The 17,255-nt window shown below is 58.5% G+C and overlaps 1 protein-coding gene across 7 annotated transcripts in view; it reads left to right on the top strand.

Moving 5' to 3' along the window:
• The window catches only part of ITPK1 (inositol-tetrakisphosphate 1-kinase), a 162,188-nt gene extending 148,622 nt beyond the window's left edge, over positions 1 to 13,566 (top strand). For 5 of the 7 annotated variants that reach the window (XM_086363166.1, XM_086363167.1, XM_086363169.1 and 2 more), the window contains 3 exons: positions 1,420 to 1,487; positions 6,467 to 6,629; positions 11,444 to 13,566. In XM_086363166.1, coding sequence (XP_086219292.1) covers positions 1,420 to 1,487; positions 6,467 to 6,629; positions 11,444 to 11,802 — 590 coding nt within the window. In that variant the 3' untranslated portion in view covers positions 11,803 to 13,566. Of the gene's footprint in view, positions 1 to 58; positions 185 to 1,419; positions 1,488 to 6,466; positions 6,630 to 11,443 lie in introns of all 7 variants that reach the window. The other 2 variants (XM_086363165.1, XM_086363168.1) reach the window with 1 other exon arrangement.
• Positions 13,567 to 17,255: the final 3,689 nt, after the last annotated feature.

Consider the following 17,255-nt stretch of genomic DNA (forward strand, 5'->3'; position numbering starts at 1 on the left):
AGAGTAGAGGTCAGTGGGCTGCTTGGCGCAAGTCCTGCAGGGTGTTTATTTTCCCCAGGCTCCTCCCCAGGACCGTCTCTCGTGCCCCCCGTCTGGACTGGCTCTGGTCGGAGCGGTAGGAGGACTGTCGGGCACACCGGGGCGGCAAGGGGCCTGCGTGCCCCGCTAGCGGGAAAGATGCCAGGTACATCTCAGCGCCTGCCTGCTTGGCCTCCGCCCGAATCACTTCCTCATGCATGATTGTTGCGGCGCTGTAACCCTGGAGCTGGCGGGGGGGCGTTGGCAGCCAGAGCAGGTGCCCCCGCAGTTCAGCCCCCCGGCACACAGTGGCGCCCAGTGGGGCCGTTCCTGTCCTGGGTCTCAGGGCTGAGCAATGTGTCCTGGGGGAACGGGACCCACAACGCCTCACCCAGAAGGACCAAAGCAGAGGCTGCCGGGGCCACGTGGGGACTTGTGGCCTGTGTCCTTCTCAGGGTGAGGTGGGGTGGGGTCCTAGTGTGATGATGGTCTTCACCAGAGCTCTCAACCCTGAGGCTCCTGGTTTTGTGATCCGTGCATTTGCACACTTCCAAGTGCTGGAGAGCATGTTTCTGACCAACTGACGTGCCTTTACTCTGCAGGGCATGAATGAACAAACCTACTGCTCATCACTCTAATAATCTTGGGATTGAGATTATTAATCTGCCTCTCCATGGGACTGAGGGGGCTCCAGGGGCAGTGGGAGCTGGGAGAGATGGTGCAGGAACATGTGGAGGGTACTTCAGGCGGCTGTGCCCATTTCCAAAGCCAGGCAGAAATTATTCTCTATGCTTTCTTGGATGGATCCTACAAAAGCCCAAGTTCTGATTTCCTATTTTTTCCCCTAAATAATTGGGAAACAGCAGACCCTTTTGTGTTTTAAATATTCATGTGCCCCGTGGCAGCCTAAATGTGCCTGAAAAGGCATTCCATGGGCAGAACCAGGAGGGGTTGGGGATGCTGGATTAAGTGGCATCAGTCGACCTCTTTACTCTGGGCCTTTGATGTTCCCATATGCAGCATTTCCCCTTTCTCACTCAGCCCCCCTTTCTGGCGCCATGTCCGTAAGATACGCTGGACACACTCTGGGGAGGGGGCCTAGGTATCAGGGAAAACCAGGTATGGTACTGTAAGATGAGAGTGGAGGGGAGGTGGGTTCATCAAGCCATTCATTTTTATATGGGAAGAAAAGTGGAAACAGGAGCCCTGACTCGGCGTGTGTCGCTCCGTGGTGTCCTGTCTCTTCGGGGTGGGAGGGGGCCCGGGTGGCTGCTGCTGGACCCTGAGCCCTAAGGCATCACGGCCTGTGGCCGGGGTGGTGCTGCCCCCTGGTGTCAGGTGGTGGAGTCGCTGTCTGCCTCGAGCTTCTAACTCTGGCTCCTTCCCGTCTTTGCTTTTCAGACCGCGAGTCCATCTTCTTCAACAGCCACAACGTGTCGAAGCCAGAGTCCTCGTCGGTCCTGACCGCGGTATGTCCTTCCCGCCGAGCCTGGGGGTGGGGTGACGTTGGCTCTCCAGCGGGGCAGGGTGGCAGGACCTTCCCCACCAGGCCGGGGACCCCGGGGGGTTCCAGAGACGCCCCTCTTCCTTGCTTGCTTTGCGCCTCCGTGGCAACAGCCATCACAGCCATGCCCGCTCGCCACTCAGTCACTCAGGTGGAAGTTGTCTAACTTCTCCCACGTGAGGAAATCCCCCAATTGTGAGGAATTTGAAGACCTGCTTTCTAAGCTGCCTTTTCCTGATAAAAAGAAAAGAGGCAAGAGACAGCAGCACCTCAGTTTTCCTTTGTTCTTTCCTTGTCCGTATGAGTCCAGTAAGTGCTTGTTGAGCTCCTGCTGTGTACTTCTGCAGCTGCCAGGGTGGCTCACGGTGGGGAGTGGGCTCGGGGCTGCTGTTCAGTCAATGGCGCTGGGCATCAGGCTCCATCCTCTGGCCCGAAACAGCCTTGGAGGGGTGGACAGACGTCCCTGCTTTCTCGAGGGGAGAGCTACGCTCAACCAGGTTAAATAACTTGTCTAAACCCATAGGGCTCCTCATTCAGGGACAGAGATGAGAGCTGACCCCAGATTAGTCTGATTTCAAAGCTGGGTCTTGCAGGAATTCAGGGTTTCTTACCTCCCTGGCACTTGTCGAGCCGTTAGAAATCAACACTGCGCCATGCCCTGCTGTTCCTCCGTGTCCCCAGAGCCGGTGGCCTCTGCCGCCACTGCCTCTGAACCGAGCCCTCTGCCTGGTCTCTAGCTCCCATACGCCACAGCCCTCCTGGCCGTTCTGGGAGGGTTTGCCCATGTTCCCTCCACAGCGGACCCCTGCCTCTGGGCCTCATTCCCCTCCGTTCCAGGCTAGGGCCTGTGCTGCCCACGACCCACTGTCCCTGACCCAGGCCGCCGGTCCCATTTCTCATTTGTTCCTGGTTCCTTTGAGGAGCCGGCTGTGTGCCGAGGGTTCACCGGAGCACAGGCACAGCAGGGACCTGGAGTGAGCACCAGCCTCCCTCGGGATGTTGATAGATATAACCCGGGAACAAGTTCTGTGCTCAGGGACGCTTGGAGAACAACCAGATTCTAAAGAGAACCCCTCGGCGCCTGGTGTGCACATTGTAAGATTGAGATAGGTGTTCTGTGCGAGAGAATGTTCTGGTCTCATGAAAGCTCAGAAACCTCAGGGCGTCCTCCCTGCGAGGCTCCCAGACCTTGTTCGGCCAGTGACTCTCAGAGGGGGTCAGCATTCCACAGCCTTATGGAGAAGCTGTCCCTGCTGCCCCCCCGGCACAGTGCGGCCCTCGTCACCACTGGGCTGTTAACAGAGGCCAGAGGGTCACCATGAGGGCTGGAAGCAAAGTCGCCTTCCGAGGTTATCACCCACCTGTGACTCAGCCCGTGTCTCCATCTGCAACGTGGGAAAGGTCGGCCTGGAGACATCGCAAGGCCTTCTCTCCACCTCCCAGGCCTGCTGTCATCTCTCCCTTCCCCTCAGCTCGTGACTGCTGTGCAGGGGTCCTCCAGGGCTGGTAACACATAAACGAGGAAAGGGAAATGCAGTCGGCTGTCTCTTTTCCATTCGGGATGGCGGGCCCTCCTGCCCAGACACGTGCATCCCCAGGTATGGGTGTCCAGACGAGCCTTTAGCATCCTCCCGCCCGCTGGGGTCCCTCCAGCCCCCTTCGTGGCCTCGTGCAGGTGCAGGGAGCCCTGCCTCCCTCCCTGGCCGGACGCCCCTGAGGGTGGCCCCCACACCAGTACCAGGCACCAGTTGAGTGTGACACTGAATGAAACGGCGTGGAGTCAGAAGCTCCACAGCCTTCCAGCTGTGTGGAGAGTCGAGTCGTCTCTCTGAGCCTCAGTTTCCCCACCCTGCCCCTAGAATGTTCCTGGGACTCAGGGAGTCCCTGGATGAAAGCGCCCCACACCATGTCAGGCTCAGTCAGTGTGGGTGACGGGGGCCCAGGGGTTCACCTCAGCACCTCCGTCGCCTCCTCGTTGCAGACAGGCAGAGGGCTGCAGAAGGATGTCTGAGGTCCCTTCGCTGAGCTGAGAACGGCTTTTATAAACAGCGGGTCACGAGGCTTTTGTGATGGAGCGGCAGCCATGGGTCTCCTAGCCGCCAGGCCTGCGCCGCGGGCCTGACTTGGGAGCTTTGTGGATCCTCACCACAGTCCCTCGGCGGCAGTGTTTTTAGTATTGCATTTACCGAGGCGAGAAAGCAGGACCCGGCAGGGCCCAAGAGGGCCCATTACAGCTCAGGGCACGTGGCTGAGACTGGGCAGTGCTGGGCATCCCCAGGACCAGTGGCCGAGCTGCTGAGCCCACACTGCTGAGCGTGAGCGGGAGGCAGGCATGGGGTGGGCTCAGCAGGTGCCAAGCGGGCAAGTGTCCATCACAGCCAGGCTGATGCTGCCGCCTTGAACGTGGCTCCCCAGGGTGGGACACCAAGGCACCGGGGCCATGGGCAGGGGGGCCCTGCCTGCAGAGCTGAAGCAGACCTCTCTCATGGTAGAGCATCACAGTGCCCAGAGGTGGGCTCCCTGCCCTGCGCATGTCTGGAAGCTCCCCATCAGCCACTCGGCTTCCTGTGCCAGGGGTGAGGGCCACGTGTCCCGTGGGTGCTGCCCAGGCTCTGTCCCTACCTGGCTGACCCAGCCTCACTTCTTTTTTTTTTAAATCCAGGTGAAAGTCATATAACATACAATTGTTTGTGGGTTTTTTTAATATTTATTTACTTGGCCGTATCAGATTTTCATTGCAGCATGTGGGATCTAGTTCCCTGACAAGGGATCAAACCTGGGCCCCCTGAAATTGGGAGCATGGAGTCTTAACCACTGGACCGCCAGGAAAGTTCTCTCTGATTAGTTATTTTAGCATGGACAATTCAGCGGTATTAAGTACATTCACAGTGTTGTACAACCACCACCTCTGCCTAGTTCCAGAGACCATTTTCATTTCAGGCATTTTCATCACCCGAAAGAGAACCCCGTACCCACTGAGCATCCCTCCTCATCCCCGCCTCCTCCTGGCCCCTGACAACCACTAATCTGCTTTTCGTCTCCATGGATTTACCTCTTCTGGACTTTTCATTTTAAGGGGATCATACAGTAGGTGACCTATTGCATCTGGCTTTTTTCACCTGGCCTAATATTTTCAAGGTTCCTCCACATTGTAGCAAAGGGTGGCAGAACAGTCTGGGTAACCCATTCTGTTTATCCAGTCATCTGTTGATGGACATTCGGGTTGTTTCTGCCTTTTGCCTGTTGTGAATAATGTAGCTGTGAATATTGGCATACAAGTTACACATCTGGGGTGGAACTGCTGGGCCACATGATAATTCTCCATTTAACTTTTTGACCCAGCTTCTTTTTTTTATTTCTGGTGGATCAGCTCCTGTGCTTCCCATCTGACCCCATCCCAGCAGCCTTAGGACTCTGGTATCTACTGAGTACCATGTATGAGCCCTATTCTGGCTGACTTAGGGGTGACATGCTGCCATCTGTGGCTTAAATGCAGGTGAGGCAGCTCCTGCAGCCAGACCTGTGCTGTCCCCACCGCTTAAACGACCTTGTGACTCCTCCCAGCTGTCTGGGGTGGAGGCCTCGATGGCCCTGATTGGCAGATGAGCAGACTGAGGTGCAGAGAGGCCAAGGACTTCTCTCTAAGACCACAGAGCTAGGAAGTCACAGTCCGGATTCAAATCCAGAGCCATCTGCCTCAGTCCTTCCCAGGGTGATGTGCTGCTCCCTTCCAGGGGCCAAGCTTGAGCCCATGAAAACTTGCCTGTCCCAGGCCAGCTGTGATTAGAGCAGAATGTGAGCGGTGTCACGGTGGGGTCCTGGGGCCAGCCCCCCAGCCCTGTGTCACCAAAAGCTGAGCTCAGACCCAGGAGCTGGGCAGGAGTGGCCGAGTAGACTCTGGGGAAGCTTGCTGAGCATGGGGAGTTAGAGTGGAAACACCAAGGTTAGCAACTTGTCTGGAAGGGGAGAACGACGAGTCCCACCCAGGAGCCCTGTGTCCAAACCTCCCCCCATCCAGTACCAGCCAGTAAATGAAGGCTGGTCCGTGGAACCCACTGCCTCACAGCCTTGAGGCTCTGCCAATGATGGGCCAGTGCTCTGATGCTAACAAAAACTTCCCCCGCTGCCCACGTCCTCCCCGACTTCTCCAGCCGCTCCCAGCAGTCTTCCGTGGATGGTTGCCTCGCACCTCTGCTTCCACTGTGCTCTCGTCTGGGTCCCTTGGCCCAGCCACTGCAGTGTTCCCCTCTTCAAGGTGCAGCTCTTAGGTGTCCTGAACCACAGAGTCTTCCTGGGGTCACAGCAAACTCTCCGTCTCCTTCCTTCCTGCTAAGAACCTTGTCTTTTACAGGCTCAATGAGTGTGTGCCAAGTCACTTCAGTTGTGTCTGACTCTTTGCAACCCCATGGACCATAGCCCGCCAGGCTCCTCTGTCCATGGGGATTCTCCAGGCAAGAATACTGGAGTTGGTTACCATGCCCTCTTCCAGGGGATCTTCCCGACCCAGGGATCGAACACGTGTCTCTCCTGTCTCCTACACTGGCAGGCGGGTTCTTTACCACTAGTGCCACCTGGGAAACCCACGGCTTTTACAGGCTAAATACCTGGGTCCAAATGCAACCCTAAGCTGTGTGGCCGTGAATCAGCCCTGACCCTGAGCGTCAGCTCCTCTCTGTGTAAAATGCTGGTAATGATGCTCGCCTACCCGGTGGGCATGAGGACTAGGGGTCACAGATGCCATACCCGCCCCAGTGCCTGCCCAGCCCATGGCAGGACTTGGAAATGGCCATCCTTAGGCTGATTTTAGTGGGTCTGTCCTGCCTCTTGCCTGGAAATAAGACTCAACCTCGAGGCACCGCAGTGGGGGTCTCTATGGGGTAGTGTCGCGTCTCCCTGCCCGAGGTCTGACTCCCGTGTGTGTGTGTGGTGTATGTGTGTTGGCAGCTGGACAAGATCGAGGGTGTGTTCGAGCGGCCAAGCGACGAGGTCATCCGGGAGCTGTCGCGGGCCCTGCGGCAGGCGCTGGGCGTGTCTCTCTTTGGGATCGACATCATCATCAACAACCAGACGGGGCAGCATGCCGTCATCGACATCAACGCCTTCCCCGGTGAGCGGCGGGGCGGGGGCTGCCTTCACTCGCGTGGAGACTGGTGGCCGTGGGTGGGTGGCGGGGCAGGAGAGCCGGCCTGACCGACCCCATCCCTCACTCTCTGGCGCCTGGGGTCAGAGCAGCGCCCGCTAAGCCTTCGCCCACCTGCCAGTGGGTTTACAGCGCTCACAGCGGGCCCGCTCCTCAACCCGTGCCCTTTACCGCGCTTCTCCCGACCCAAAGTGTCGGACACGACTGAGCGACTACACTCTCCTGACCCTGTGCCATCAGCAGTAGCCTTTCTTGGCCAAATCTCAGCTGACCTCTTGGGCCCTTGTAGATTTCCTTAAAGAGCTGAGAGGATTCTGGAGGGAATACAAAGCCCAGTTTCCACGAAGGGAGGGAGGGAGAAATTGTCCCAGGTCACACTGCAGGGTGGTGGCAAGGCCTTGCTCCTTCCCCACCCTGAGCCACCGTGTAGGGGACACGCTCAGATCCCGCCAGCTGGGGGGCCTGCTCCACGCTGTCTGCTGCAGCCCTGAGGCGGGAAGCACATGCCAGGCCCTCTGGGCCTGCTGGCATGACTAGGCTCTGCCCAGCACCCCTCAGATCCCCACTCAGCGATGGCTCCATAGGAGTCATCACAGAGACCCCTCAGTGGGACCGTTAGCCTCAGTGATGACTGTGGGGCAAGGGGTGGTCCTGGGCTGGTCTCCTTGACAGAGATGTGTGCTGAGGCTGGGCGACTCCCTGTCCTCACAGCAGGTCAGGGACAGAATGACATTTGGCACCCCCCAGCCTGGAGCAGCCCGGGCAGTTACTTCTCAGCGGTCGTCCCCGTCTCGAGGCCTCGGCTCTCACCTCTGTCAAGCACCCGCCCTGGAGGTAGAGCAGCAGCCCTGCTCAGTGGACTCTTAAGAAGGCAGGAAGCCATTCCTGAGTGTGAGAGTCTGGCTTGCTGGAGGGGACTGCTCCCCTGGGGTTTGCAGGGGCTGGGAGCCCCCGTGCGTGGGGAGCACTCACGGGCCACCAGACTGGGTGCTTGACGTGTGTCCCCTGCATGGAGGGCACGCAGGCTGGGCCCAGCCAGCAACGCAGTTCACAGCCAGGGAAGCCCGGGCTCGGAGGAGGCCCCTGGCTCCCTCAGCCACGCGGTTTATCCGAAGCCCGCTGCATGTCCCAGCTGCTGCAGACACTGGGGTGGCGTGCGCACGGTGGCTGGGGTCCTGCCCTCGGAGGACAGGGGCTCCTCTGGGAAGCAGGCGTGGGGGCAGGGCTGGCAGGGAGCCATGCAAGGGCCTTGGAGGGGTCCTGTGGCCCGAGGCTTCCTGTGCAGCAGAGAGGTCAGAGGGGAGCCCAGCACGTGGCCATTCACTCCGAGCAAGATGGGGCGGCCATCTGAGGGCTGTGTTTGTGAATAGAAGTTGAGATCCTGTGGGACAGTGGCCTGTTTTTCTGTAGTCACCCTGGGGGCAGCCTGGATGGAGAGGTAGGTTTTTGATGAATGCGGGTGCTGGAATGAGAGAGCACAAGGGAACTGCGGCTGCGTCGGGGGAACAATTATAACAAATCAGAGGATCTAAACAGGGAGGAGATGGAGGGGATGAAGGCAAAAAGGTCGCCGGGTTAACGGACTCGGGGGGCAAGGTGGGGCAGCACCGGGCTGTTGGGATGGAGGTTCTAGAAGGAGGGACAGAGAAGAACTCACAAACCACTGAGCTGTGGGTCTGTGCCGAGTGCTGAGTCTGCCCACCCCGCCAGGACCTGTGCGGGTCAGAGGGACAGTGACAGTGAACCGGCATGGACAGGAAGCCATGAGCAAGCCCTGCTGCCAGCAGGCCAGGCCTGAGTGACACGGCTGAGCCCCCAGAGACTATGGAAGGGCGCCTGGCCCACACGGAGGAAGGCTCCGGGGAGGGCGTGCAGCCCAGGGCCCCAGGGGAGGCGGTGTCCAGGAGACGGCTGCCTGGGGCCTGGCTCTCTCCCTGCTCCATTTGTGAGCCTGGATCTGGGGTGCCCGTTGGTCCTGGTTGGTTCACCCTGTGCCTCAGACCGTGGGTGTCCTGCAGCGCCCCTGCCAGCCAGCCTGCAGGCTGGACAGTCGTGTCCACCTTTGGTGCCCAGCCTGCCTGGGGACCTTTGTCCCCAGCGCCTTATCTCATCCTCACAGCCACACAATGTGCAGAGGACTGTTGGGATCTCCATTTACTGACATGCATGGAGCCAGGGGGCTGGGCGACACGTCCAAGGTCACGTCCCAGTGGCGGGGCTGGGTCTGGGGGCCTGACCTGAGGCTTCGTGCTTCTCCACTTGAGTCGTGGTTTCAAATCCTGGCTCTGCTCCCTGACGAGATGAGCCTCCTGCCCGGGCAGCCTCAGTGTTCGCTCGTGTGCAGTGGGAAGAACACTCCCCTCCTTGCAGGGGAGATGATGTGTGCACAGCACTCAGCCCCACAGAGCTCTTCACGCATCAGCCCACCCTCCCCAGGCTGCATGGGGCCATGGGCCAGGCCTCGTCTGGGGACGGCCGAGCTGTTGCTGAGGGAACAGCTGATGTTCCCTAGCGGGTCTCAGCTCTCCTCCCTGCTTGCATCCCAACCCTGGAAACCCAGCAGCACATCTGCTGACGGCCCCTGAGGGGCTACGGGCTGCCCTGCTGTTTACCCCCACCCCAGGGCCAAGGACGCCCCCAGTGCTAGGGTGGGGCACCCAGCACCATGCGTGTTCAAGGCACAGATGGCACCAAAGGGCCTGCAGATCTCAGTGCCACGTGTCGTCTAATGTTCTTGTTCAGTCCTCAGTCGTGTCCAACTCTTTGCGACCCCACGGGTTGTAGCACACCAGGCTTCCCTGTCCATCACTAACTCCCGGAGCTTGCTCAAAGTCACATCCATCAGGTCGCTGATGCCATCCAACCACCTCATCCTCTGTCGTGCCCTTCTCCTCCTGCCTTCAATCTTTCCCAGCATCAGGGTCTTTTCTAGTGAGTTGGCTCTTCGCATCAGGTGGCAAAGTACTGGAGCTTCAGCTTCAGCATCAGTCCCTCCAGTGAATATCCCCATCTGTAGAATGGGGCCAACCCTCGGGCCCCGCTCCCCGGGATGCACCCCTCCCAGGATGCCACAAGGAAGGATTGCGAAGCACGTAGCCAGGAGCAGCGCTTAGCCTGGATGGACCCCAGCCGTGGACAGTCACCCCACTCGCCCTCCAGTGGACACGTATCCACCTGCTGATGGCTCTTGGGTGTTTGGGGCTGGTCACTTAACTCTGTGCCTCCATTTACTCATCTGTAAAATGGGGACAGAGGGTTGTGATGATTAAGTGAGAACATGTCGAGCAGGGCAAGTATGGTGCATGCCAGCTATCTTGCTCACTCTTGTTTTTACTCTGGGCACCTCCACTTGTCCCTCTCAGCCTCAGGCTCCCTCAAAACCACAGCACTGTTTGCTGAACACATAAAAGCATGGACAATGAGGCAGCCCCATCCGACCCGCCCCTGGGCAGCCTTTTCTGTACGCGATAGTGCACCTGCCCATGTCTGAACCTTCATTCCCCCCGCTGCTTGTAACCGATGGCCGTGAAGACCATCCCGGAGGCCATGCAAGGGAGGGGTCAGTGCCTCTCAGCACCGGGCCTGCTGTGAGCGACGGGGTCACATCCAGGGGGTGGTCCCTGCGGCCCCTCCCGATGCAGGCAGACCGTGCCTTTTGGGGACGTGCTTCCTGTCCCGATCATTGTTCTTGCAGCTGTGTGCCTGGTTCTCATCCCTGTGAATTGATTCGGGCAGGCGGGGGGTGGGGCACCCACCCCTTGTTGAATTTCTTTTGAAGCCGTTTTCAAAAGTCAGCAAAATCCTCGCCCTAGATCTGAAACTTGCTTGGTGGGAGGCTCCGAGGACTGTTTGCTGACAATCACAGTCGAGTCTGGGATGGGAAATGCAGGCCCCTGGCAGTTTCTGTTCAGGAGACCCAGGCCCGCTTGTGAGGGAAGCGGCGTCCATGTGATGACCTTGTCCGGGCTGCCCAGTCTCTGTCCCTCGGCTTTGCGGGTCAGGATGCAGCACTGGGGGCCTCCTTGCAGGTGCTTGGGGGAGGGGAGGTGGAACAGACTCAGTTCCAGGAGCAGCTGCTGTTGATCAGGTCTCACTCATGTTCCAGCTCCTTCTGGCCCTGCCCATAGGAGCCCCCAAACTTGAATCCTCAGTTTACACACAAGGAAGCAGGCGCCAGATCACATGGACACAAGAGGTGTTTATGATTCAGATCTGGAGGAGTGGGCCTTCGGTCCTGCCCCCAGCCATGCCACATCCCCACATAAGGGCATCAGACCACATGTGCTCCATCACTCAGTCGCGTCTGACTCTTTTGCGACCCTGTGGACTATAGCCCACCAGGCTCCTCTGTCCATGGGATTTCCCAGGCAACAATACCGGAATGGGTGGCCATTTCCTTCTCCAGGGGATCTTCCCAACCCAGGGGTCGAACTCACATGTCTTCTGTCTCCTGCTTTGGCACTTGGATTCTTGACCATGTGCACTGTCTGGGAAGCCCACCAAACCACGTGGGGAGGGTAATCAAATGAGACCCTGAAGCTGTGCCCTAGAGGGACAGGATGCAGGGCACTTTCTCATCAGCTTCCTCTCTATAGATGCTCAGACCCCACGGGTGCAGCCAGAATTCAAGGATTGGCCCTTGGGGCCACACACACTTGGGGTCTAGGCTGGTGTGCTCCACCAGCTCCCCTCAACCCCACCCCAGGTCCCAGGAGCCCCTGAGCGCACCTCCCACCCCCACCCACCTGGCTAAGCCTGCCGTCTGTCTCTCCCATCCGCAGGCTACGAGGGTGTAAGCGAGTTCTTCACCGACCTCCTGAACCACATCGCCAGCGTGCTGCAGGGCCAGAGCTCGGGCGTGGCGGGCGCTGGGGACGTGGCCCCAGTGAAGCACAGCAGGCTCCTGGCGGAGCAGGCGGGCGGCCTGGCGGCCGAGCGGACGTGCAGCGCCAGCCCCGGCTGCTGCAGCAGCATGATGGGCCAGGAGCCGCCCTGGACGCCCGAGGCCGACATGGGCGGCGTGGGCGCCGGCAGCACTGCCAAGCTGCCACACCAGAGACTCGGCTGTACCGCCGGCGTGTCGCCCAGCTTCCAGCAGCACTGCGTGGCCTCGCTGGCCACTAAGGCCTCCTCCCAGTAGCCTCGGAGCCCGGGACCCAGAGAGACGGCGCGGGCCGCAGAGCGTGGCCGCTGGGCGAGCAGCTCCCGACGATGGTGACGCTACTACTAAGGATTCCCAACGATCTGATTCTTCTTCTTCTACTTCTTTTTTTCTTAATTTTTAACCTGATTTTCTGATGTCATGATCTAAATGAGGGGTGGGGGTGGGGATGGAAAGGAACCCCAAGTGGTCCAGCCTTGCGGCAAAGGGACGATCCCTCCTGGTTCCTGCTGTGCAGATGTCTTCACCGAGTTTACACATGCTGTGTTTTCAACACTAGGTCTGAATGTGAGGTGGGGCGTGCGTGTGTGTGGTTGTGTCTGTGTATGTGTGTGTGAGTGCCTGGGTACGCCCACGTCTGTCTTTCTCAATGGCTGCTGTGGGCCAGGCCTCGGGGACCTTGGAGCAGGCTGTCCCGGGTCAGGTTGTTGGTGGCTGAGCAGAGAGTAAACAGTTCCCAGTCTCTTCCCTCCTGGCCCCTGCACCCCGGCCCAGCCCGTTGCTCTTACTCATGGCCTCAAGCCCCACCAGGTGTGCAGCTGCCCCTCCCAAAAGCATGACCCCGAGGAAGCCAGAGGCCTCAGCTTCCCTTTCCTTGGGGAAGTCCATGCAGCGGGTCTGAGCTGGGATCCACCTGCTGCCGCTCATGAAAGGCAAGGAGGAGGACGCTTCTCCGGGAAGGCTGCAGCCCCGGGCTGGCTGCCTCTCTCCACGTCCCGCTCCCCGGAGTCCACTGGGCCTGTCAACACATGTCCTGTGCCGCCATGCAAAGGGTCCGCCCGTCCCTGACCAGGGCCGCCGCTCCCCGGACCTGGGAGAAGGCTGCCCAGCCGAGAGCCTCTGGGCTGATCCTGCCTATGCCAAGGATTTGTGCTGTGACTTTGGGCAAATCATTCCAAGAGTCGCTGGGCACTCACGACCAGAGAAGTCAAGGGCAGGCTCAACGCCCTACCCCTGTGACGCAGCCTGTCCCTCTGTGAAGCCCACCCAGATGAGCCTCCCCTTGGCATCCAGGCGATCGGTGGGGGCCCTCTTCCCAGGCCGGACGAGGCTGCGGCTGCTCCACGCCTGCCCAGAAGGCCTGATCCACACCCCTCCCGTGTTCACTGCCCACCCCAAGCACTGAGCCAGCCAGGTGTGAGCAGGCTGCAGCCCCAAAGGTGAGAAAACATTACCTGCTTTTCCCGTCCGAGCCCCCCGCCCCTGAGGGCAGCAGACCAACCAACCACTGGCTAATAAGTCCAGTTCCACAGTCCAGGTGGGCAGGCGGCCCCAGGGGGCCAGTGAGGGGCTTGGTCAGCCCTCTGCCAGTGTGACCACCCGGCAGGAAACAGTAGACCCCCCTGAAGCATGAGCACGTGTCTTCAGATATCAGGCACTCGGAGGGAGGGGAACAGGCCTCGGGGCCGTCCTGCGAGGTCCAGGGAGGGCGCCACAGAAGAAGCTGCTGCGCTGGGCATTCGGAGGCACCTTCAGGCCTGGCCAGCGGGGAGGTGGGGGTCGCCTGCCTCTGGGAGAGGAAGGGCTGGGGTGAGGGGCGCTGCCCTCAGAACTGGCCGGCTTGTCCTAGAAACCAAGGGCCCGCCGACATCCGTGTTTACACGACTTGAGTGTTGAACCCCAATTATAATGTCTGTACGTCGCCTTTCCTCGTCTGGCCCCCGAGCTCCGGGGGAAGCAGGAAGCGTGGCCAGCCTCTTGCACTGCTTTGTCTCCAAAATAAACTACTGAAATCAAACTGCATTTCACACGTGTTTACAAAACATTGCTGAACATTTCTGTCCTCCTGCTGTCTTTTAATAAAACAACTTTACCTTTTGGAATAAAATTCCAGTCCCGATCACCTGAGGACAGGTCAGGAGTGCAGGGTGACCCCCCGTGCCTGGTGGGGCCCCTGGTCATGTCCTGTCCAGATTAAGTGGTGCCTCCCCCACAGCGTCTCACATGTTAGCATCCAGGGCCCAGATATTGAGGAGCTTTTCCAGTGACGTGGCGCTTTTCACCAGCCTTGATGCGGGTGGCCAGCAAGGTGACTGCCTTTCCCAAGGGTGGAAACCAAGGATGGGGATCGACTTCATAAAGGCCCAGGAGCCGCACAGCAGTGGGGAAGGGACCGGTCCACTCGAGAGCGTGTGTGGGCCTCTCCCCAGCTGGTGAACCCCGTCCAACAAAGAGTAGCTGACTCTGCAGGGGTGAAGGGAGCTGCGTCAGGGAGCATAGACTAGGAGAGGGGCTGTGGGCCGCAATGAGGCCTCCCCAAGCGACGCCCCCCCTGCTTCAGTGTCACCAGATGCACACTGACTGGGTCCCAGGACACACGCCATGAAGTTGGCTTCCCCCAAGCCTCAGTGTCCCTGGCCCTGGGGCTTCCTGTCAGGGGAATACAGACCCCCCGAGAATGCTCTCTGCCTTTGCAGCCTCTTCTTTGCCAGGGCTTGTGCTGCCGCCTCTGATCAGTCTCAGAACCTTCAAGGGCCCGTGGGGAGAGACTGCTCTGGTGAGCGCACACACCTGCTGGTAAACTGGGGGTGGGGGGCAGGGGTGTTGGGACTGTCCTTCCCCAGCTTCTGTTTGCTAGTCGGTGGGCTTGTTGGGGCCTTGGCCCTGTGGGATCTCTCTGGGTGTGGTCCGTAGCCGGGGCTGCTGAAGGCCCTCTTGACTCAAAGGGCTCCAGGAGCAAGCGCAGGACCATGTTTTGCCTGAGGCCTCGGGTAGGTTCAGAGGGTCGCTTGCAAGGTCTCTGCCCTGGGCAGCCTGGAGCGCTGGCCACAGGCCGAGTTCTGCTTGCAGGTTATAGCGTAATGTGGTTTGACACGCACTCAAGCCCCGACTGAGTGTGGGTCCTGGATGTCTGTCCTCCCCAAGAATGTCTGTCTTCCCTAAAAGAGCCTGAGGGCAGGAGTTTCCATTGGCATGAAGGTGTCTTGAGTTTGCGGAAGGAGGCGGGGTAGGGGGGCTGAGTAGGGTTGGGCGAGAGGTCCCCCAGCATCACCTGAAGGAGGCAGACACAGCTCGAGTTCCCGAGGAGTTTGTTGTTCAGTCGCTCAGTCGTGTCCAACTCTTTGCGATCCCATGGACTGCAGCATGCCAGGGTTCCCTGTTCTTCACCATCTCCTGGAGTTTGCTCAAACTCTCATGTCCATCGAATCAGTAATGCCATCCAACCATCTCATCCTCTGTCATCCCTTTCTCCTCCTGCTTTCAATCTTTTCCAGCACCAGGGTCTTTTCCAAGGAGTTAGTTCTTCACATCAGGTGGCCAAGGTATTGGAGCTTTAGCTTCAGCATCAGTCCTTCCAATGAATATTCAGGACTGATCTCCTTTAGGATTGACTGGTTTTATCTTGCAGTCCATGGGACTCTCAAGAGTCTTCTCCAACACCACAGTTCAAAAGCATCAGTCCTTCAGCGTCAGCCTTCTTTATGGTCCAACTCTCACGTCCATACATAACTACTGGAAAAACCATAGCTTTGACTATACAGACCTCTGTTGGCAAAGTAATGTCTCTTCTTTTTAATATGCTGTCTAGGTTTGTCTCCCGAGGAGTTATGTGGGGGCATTGTTTAAGTTAATCCCATCAGTGAGGGAGAAAACAACCTTGAGAAAGGATTCTTCTCTATCCAGAGGACTGCCAAATACGGTTTATGGCAGATTGAAGGATTCTGGCAGGAAGCTGTAGTTTTCAAGCCAGCTGGGAAGAGCAGCTGTTGTCTGCCAGGCGGCCCCTCTGAGACCAAGGGAGACTGTATGCATTGTCCTTGTTGGGGGGGGCACTGGGCCTTGGCTCAGGGAATCACATTGTCCACAGAGAACCCACTGAATGGCTCGTCTGATGTCCCTGGGGTTTGCATCTGCCCTCTCTTCTTCCCCTAGAAACTGACCCTTCACCCATTGGGACCCCCAATAGCTCCTCTCCCTTCCTGGGTCATGGCGCAGGGCCCGCATGCTCCGCAGACCCTGAGCAGAGTGTCCTGAAGGAAAACACCCCCTGCACGTAAGGTTTACCACGAGACAGAGGAGCGCATCCAGTCTTGAAGATTCTGGGCTTCTGCCTCCTCAGGGAGCCTGGCCACACCCTCGGGGAGCCTGGCCACGCCCTCGGGGAGCCTGGCCACGCCCTGAGCTGCAGGCATAGTCCTTCCCAGGCCAGAGCCTGAGTCTGAGATGCTGCAACAGAGGCCTCCAGACAGGTGGTTCTCCCGTCAGTCATACCTTCCGCGACACAGGCTCGGTGCCCCTGCCTCGGAATGGCCCTCCCCCGACACGCGGTTCACTGGAGAGCTGCCTGTTGGCGTGGAAGCACCAGGCCCTCTTCTTTCTGGTTCCCACCACCAGGTCCCATCCAGGCCACCTGGGGCCTTTTCTGGAAACGGTCACATTTTCGCTGTACATCCAGTTGTCCACAGTCTGGTGACTTGGAAGGGACTGTCTCCTTCCCACAGCCAAACCCACCTAGGCTTCCGGTGTGGATCCCAGTTCTCTGCAGCAGGCTTTCTCTTTGGGAAAGCCTCTCCCAAGACATGGGCAGCTCCAGTTTCTGTGCTAACACCTGTGCTTTGTGACAAATGCTACTTGTTTCGATCCCGTTCACGAGCCATGCTTGTCAGAACCCCAAGCTGGCTTGTACTTCATTTGTGTACATATGCATGTATATAATGTTTATATGAATCTATACATACTGTCTATAAAATCATCGCTTCTGTAAAAACCAAGAACCACTGGCTCTTTTGATTCGGCTGCGTTTGCCCCATGTGATGACAGCACAGGCGGCCCGTCTCCGAGAAGGGGTATTTCAGGGACGAGGTGTCCCGTGTTCTCTTTATTTGTTAACTGTTCCTGGAGGTGGATGTTCTGACCGTTGACTAGTGGAATACAGTTCGTGTCATGTTTGTTATTTCGATAACTGTCAGGGTTGTGGGGGGTTATGAACCTGTCTCACTGAAATGTGAATAAACACCTCACGGCCCCAGCTCATTGGAGAGCCCCTCTGTGCTTCATGGACGGCTGTCAACAGCAGTGGGCCCGCTCGCCAGGTTAGGAGAGGCCCAGACTTGCCAAGATCCCCTCAAAAGACTTGTGTCATCACTGCAATGGTTTTCTGGTCCAGGCTGTCTAGACCCCTCGAATCCTCGCCATGATCTGCTGAGAAGCTAAAAAAGTACTATCCCCATTTTATAGATGAGGAAATTGAGGCTGCGAGAGCACCAGAAATGCTCACCCAAGCTCTCTAGCTAGGCTGGGGATTCCAACTGCAGTCTGATGTCAAAACCCACATTCTGCAGGCAGTGGATTTCTTGAAGTCAGGGCTTGTCCACGTCATTTCTGTGTGCCCGGGCCTGCCAGGCTCAAGGCAGCGGCTCACAAGTGTTTGATGAATGACTGAGTGATTGGCCCTGATATTCAGCTGGTCCACTCTGGTCCAGCAGAATAGC

The sequence above is a fragment of the Bos grunniens genome, chromosome 21 (assembly GCF_055505025.1).
Source record: "Bos grunniens cultivar Pamir isolate PY7600 chromosome 21, Bosgru_T2T1.0, whole genome shotgun sequence".
Taxonomy (NCBI): domain Eukaryota; kingdom Metazoa; phylum Chordata; class Mammalia; order Artiodactyla; family Bovidae; genus Bos; species Bos grunniens.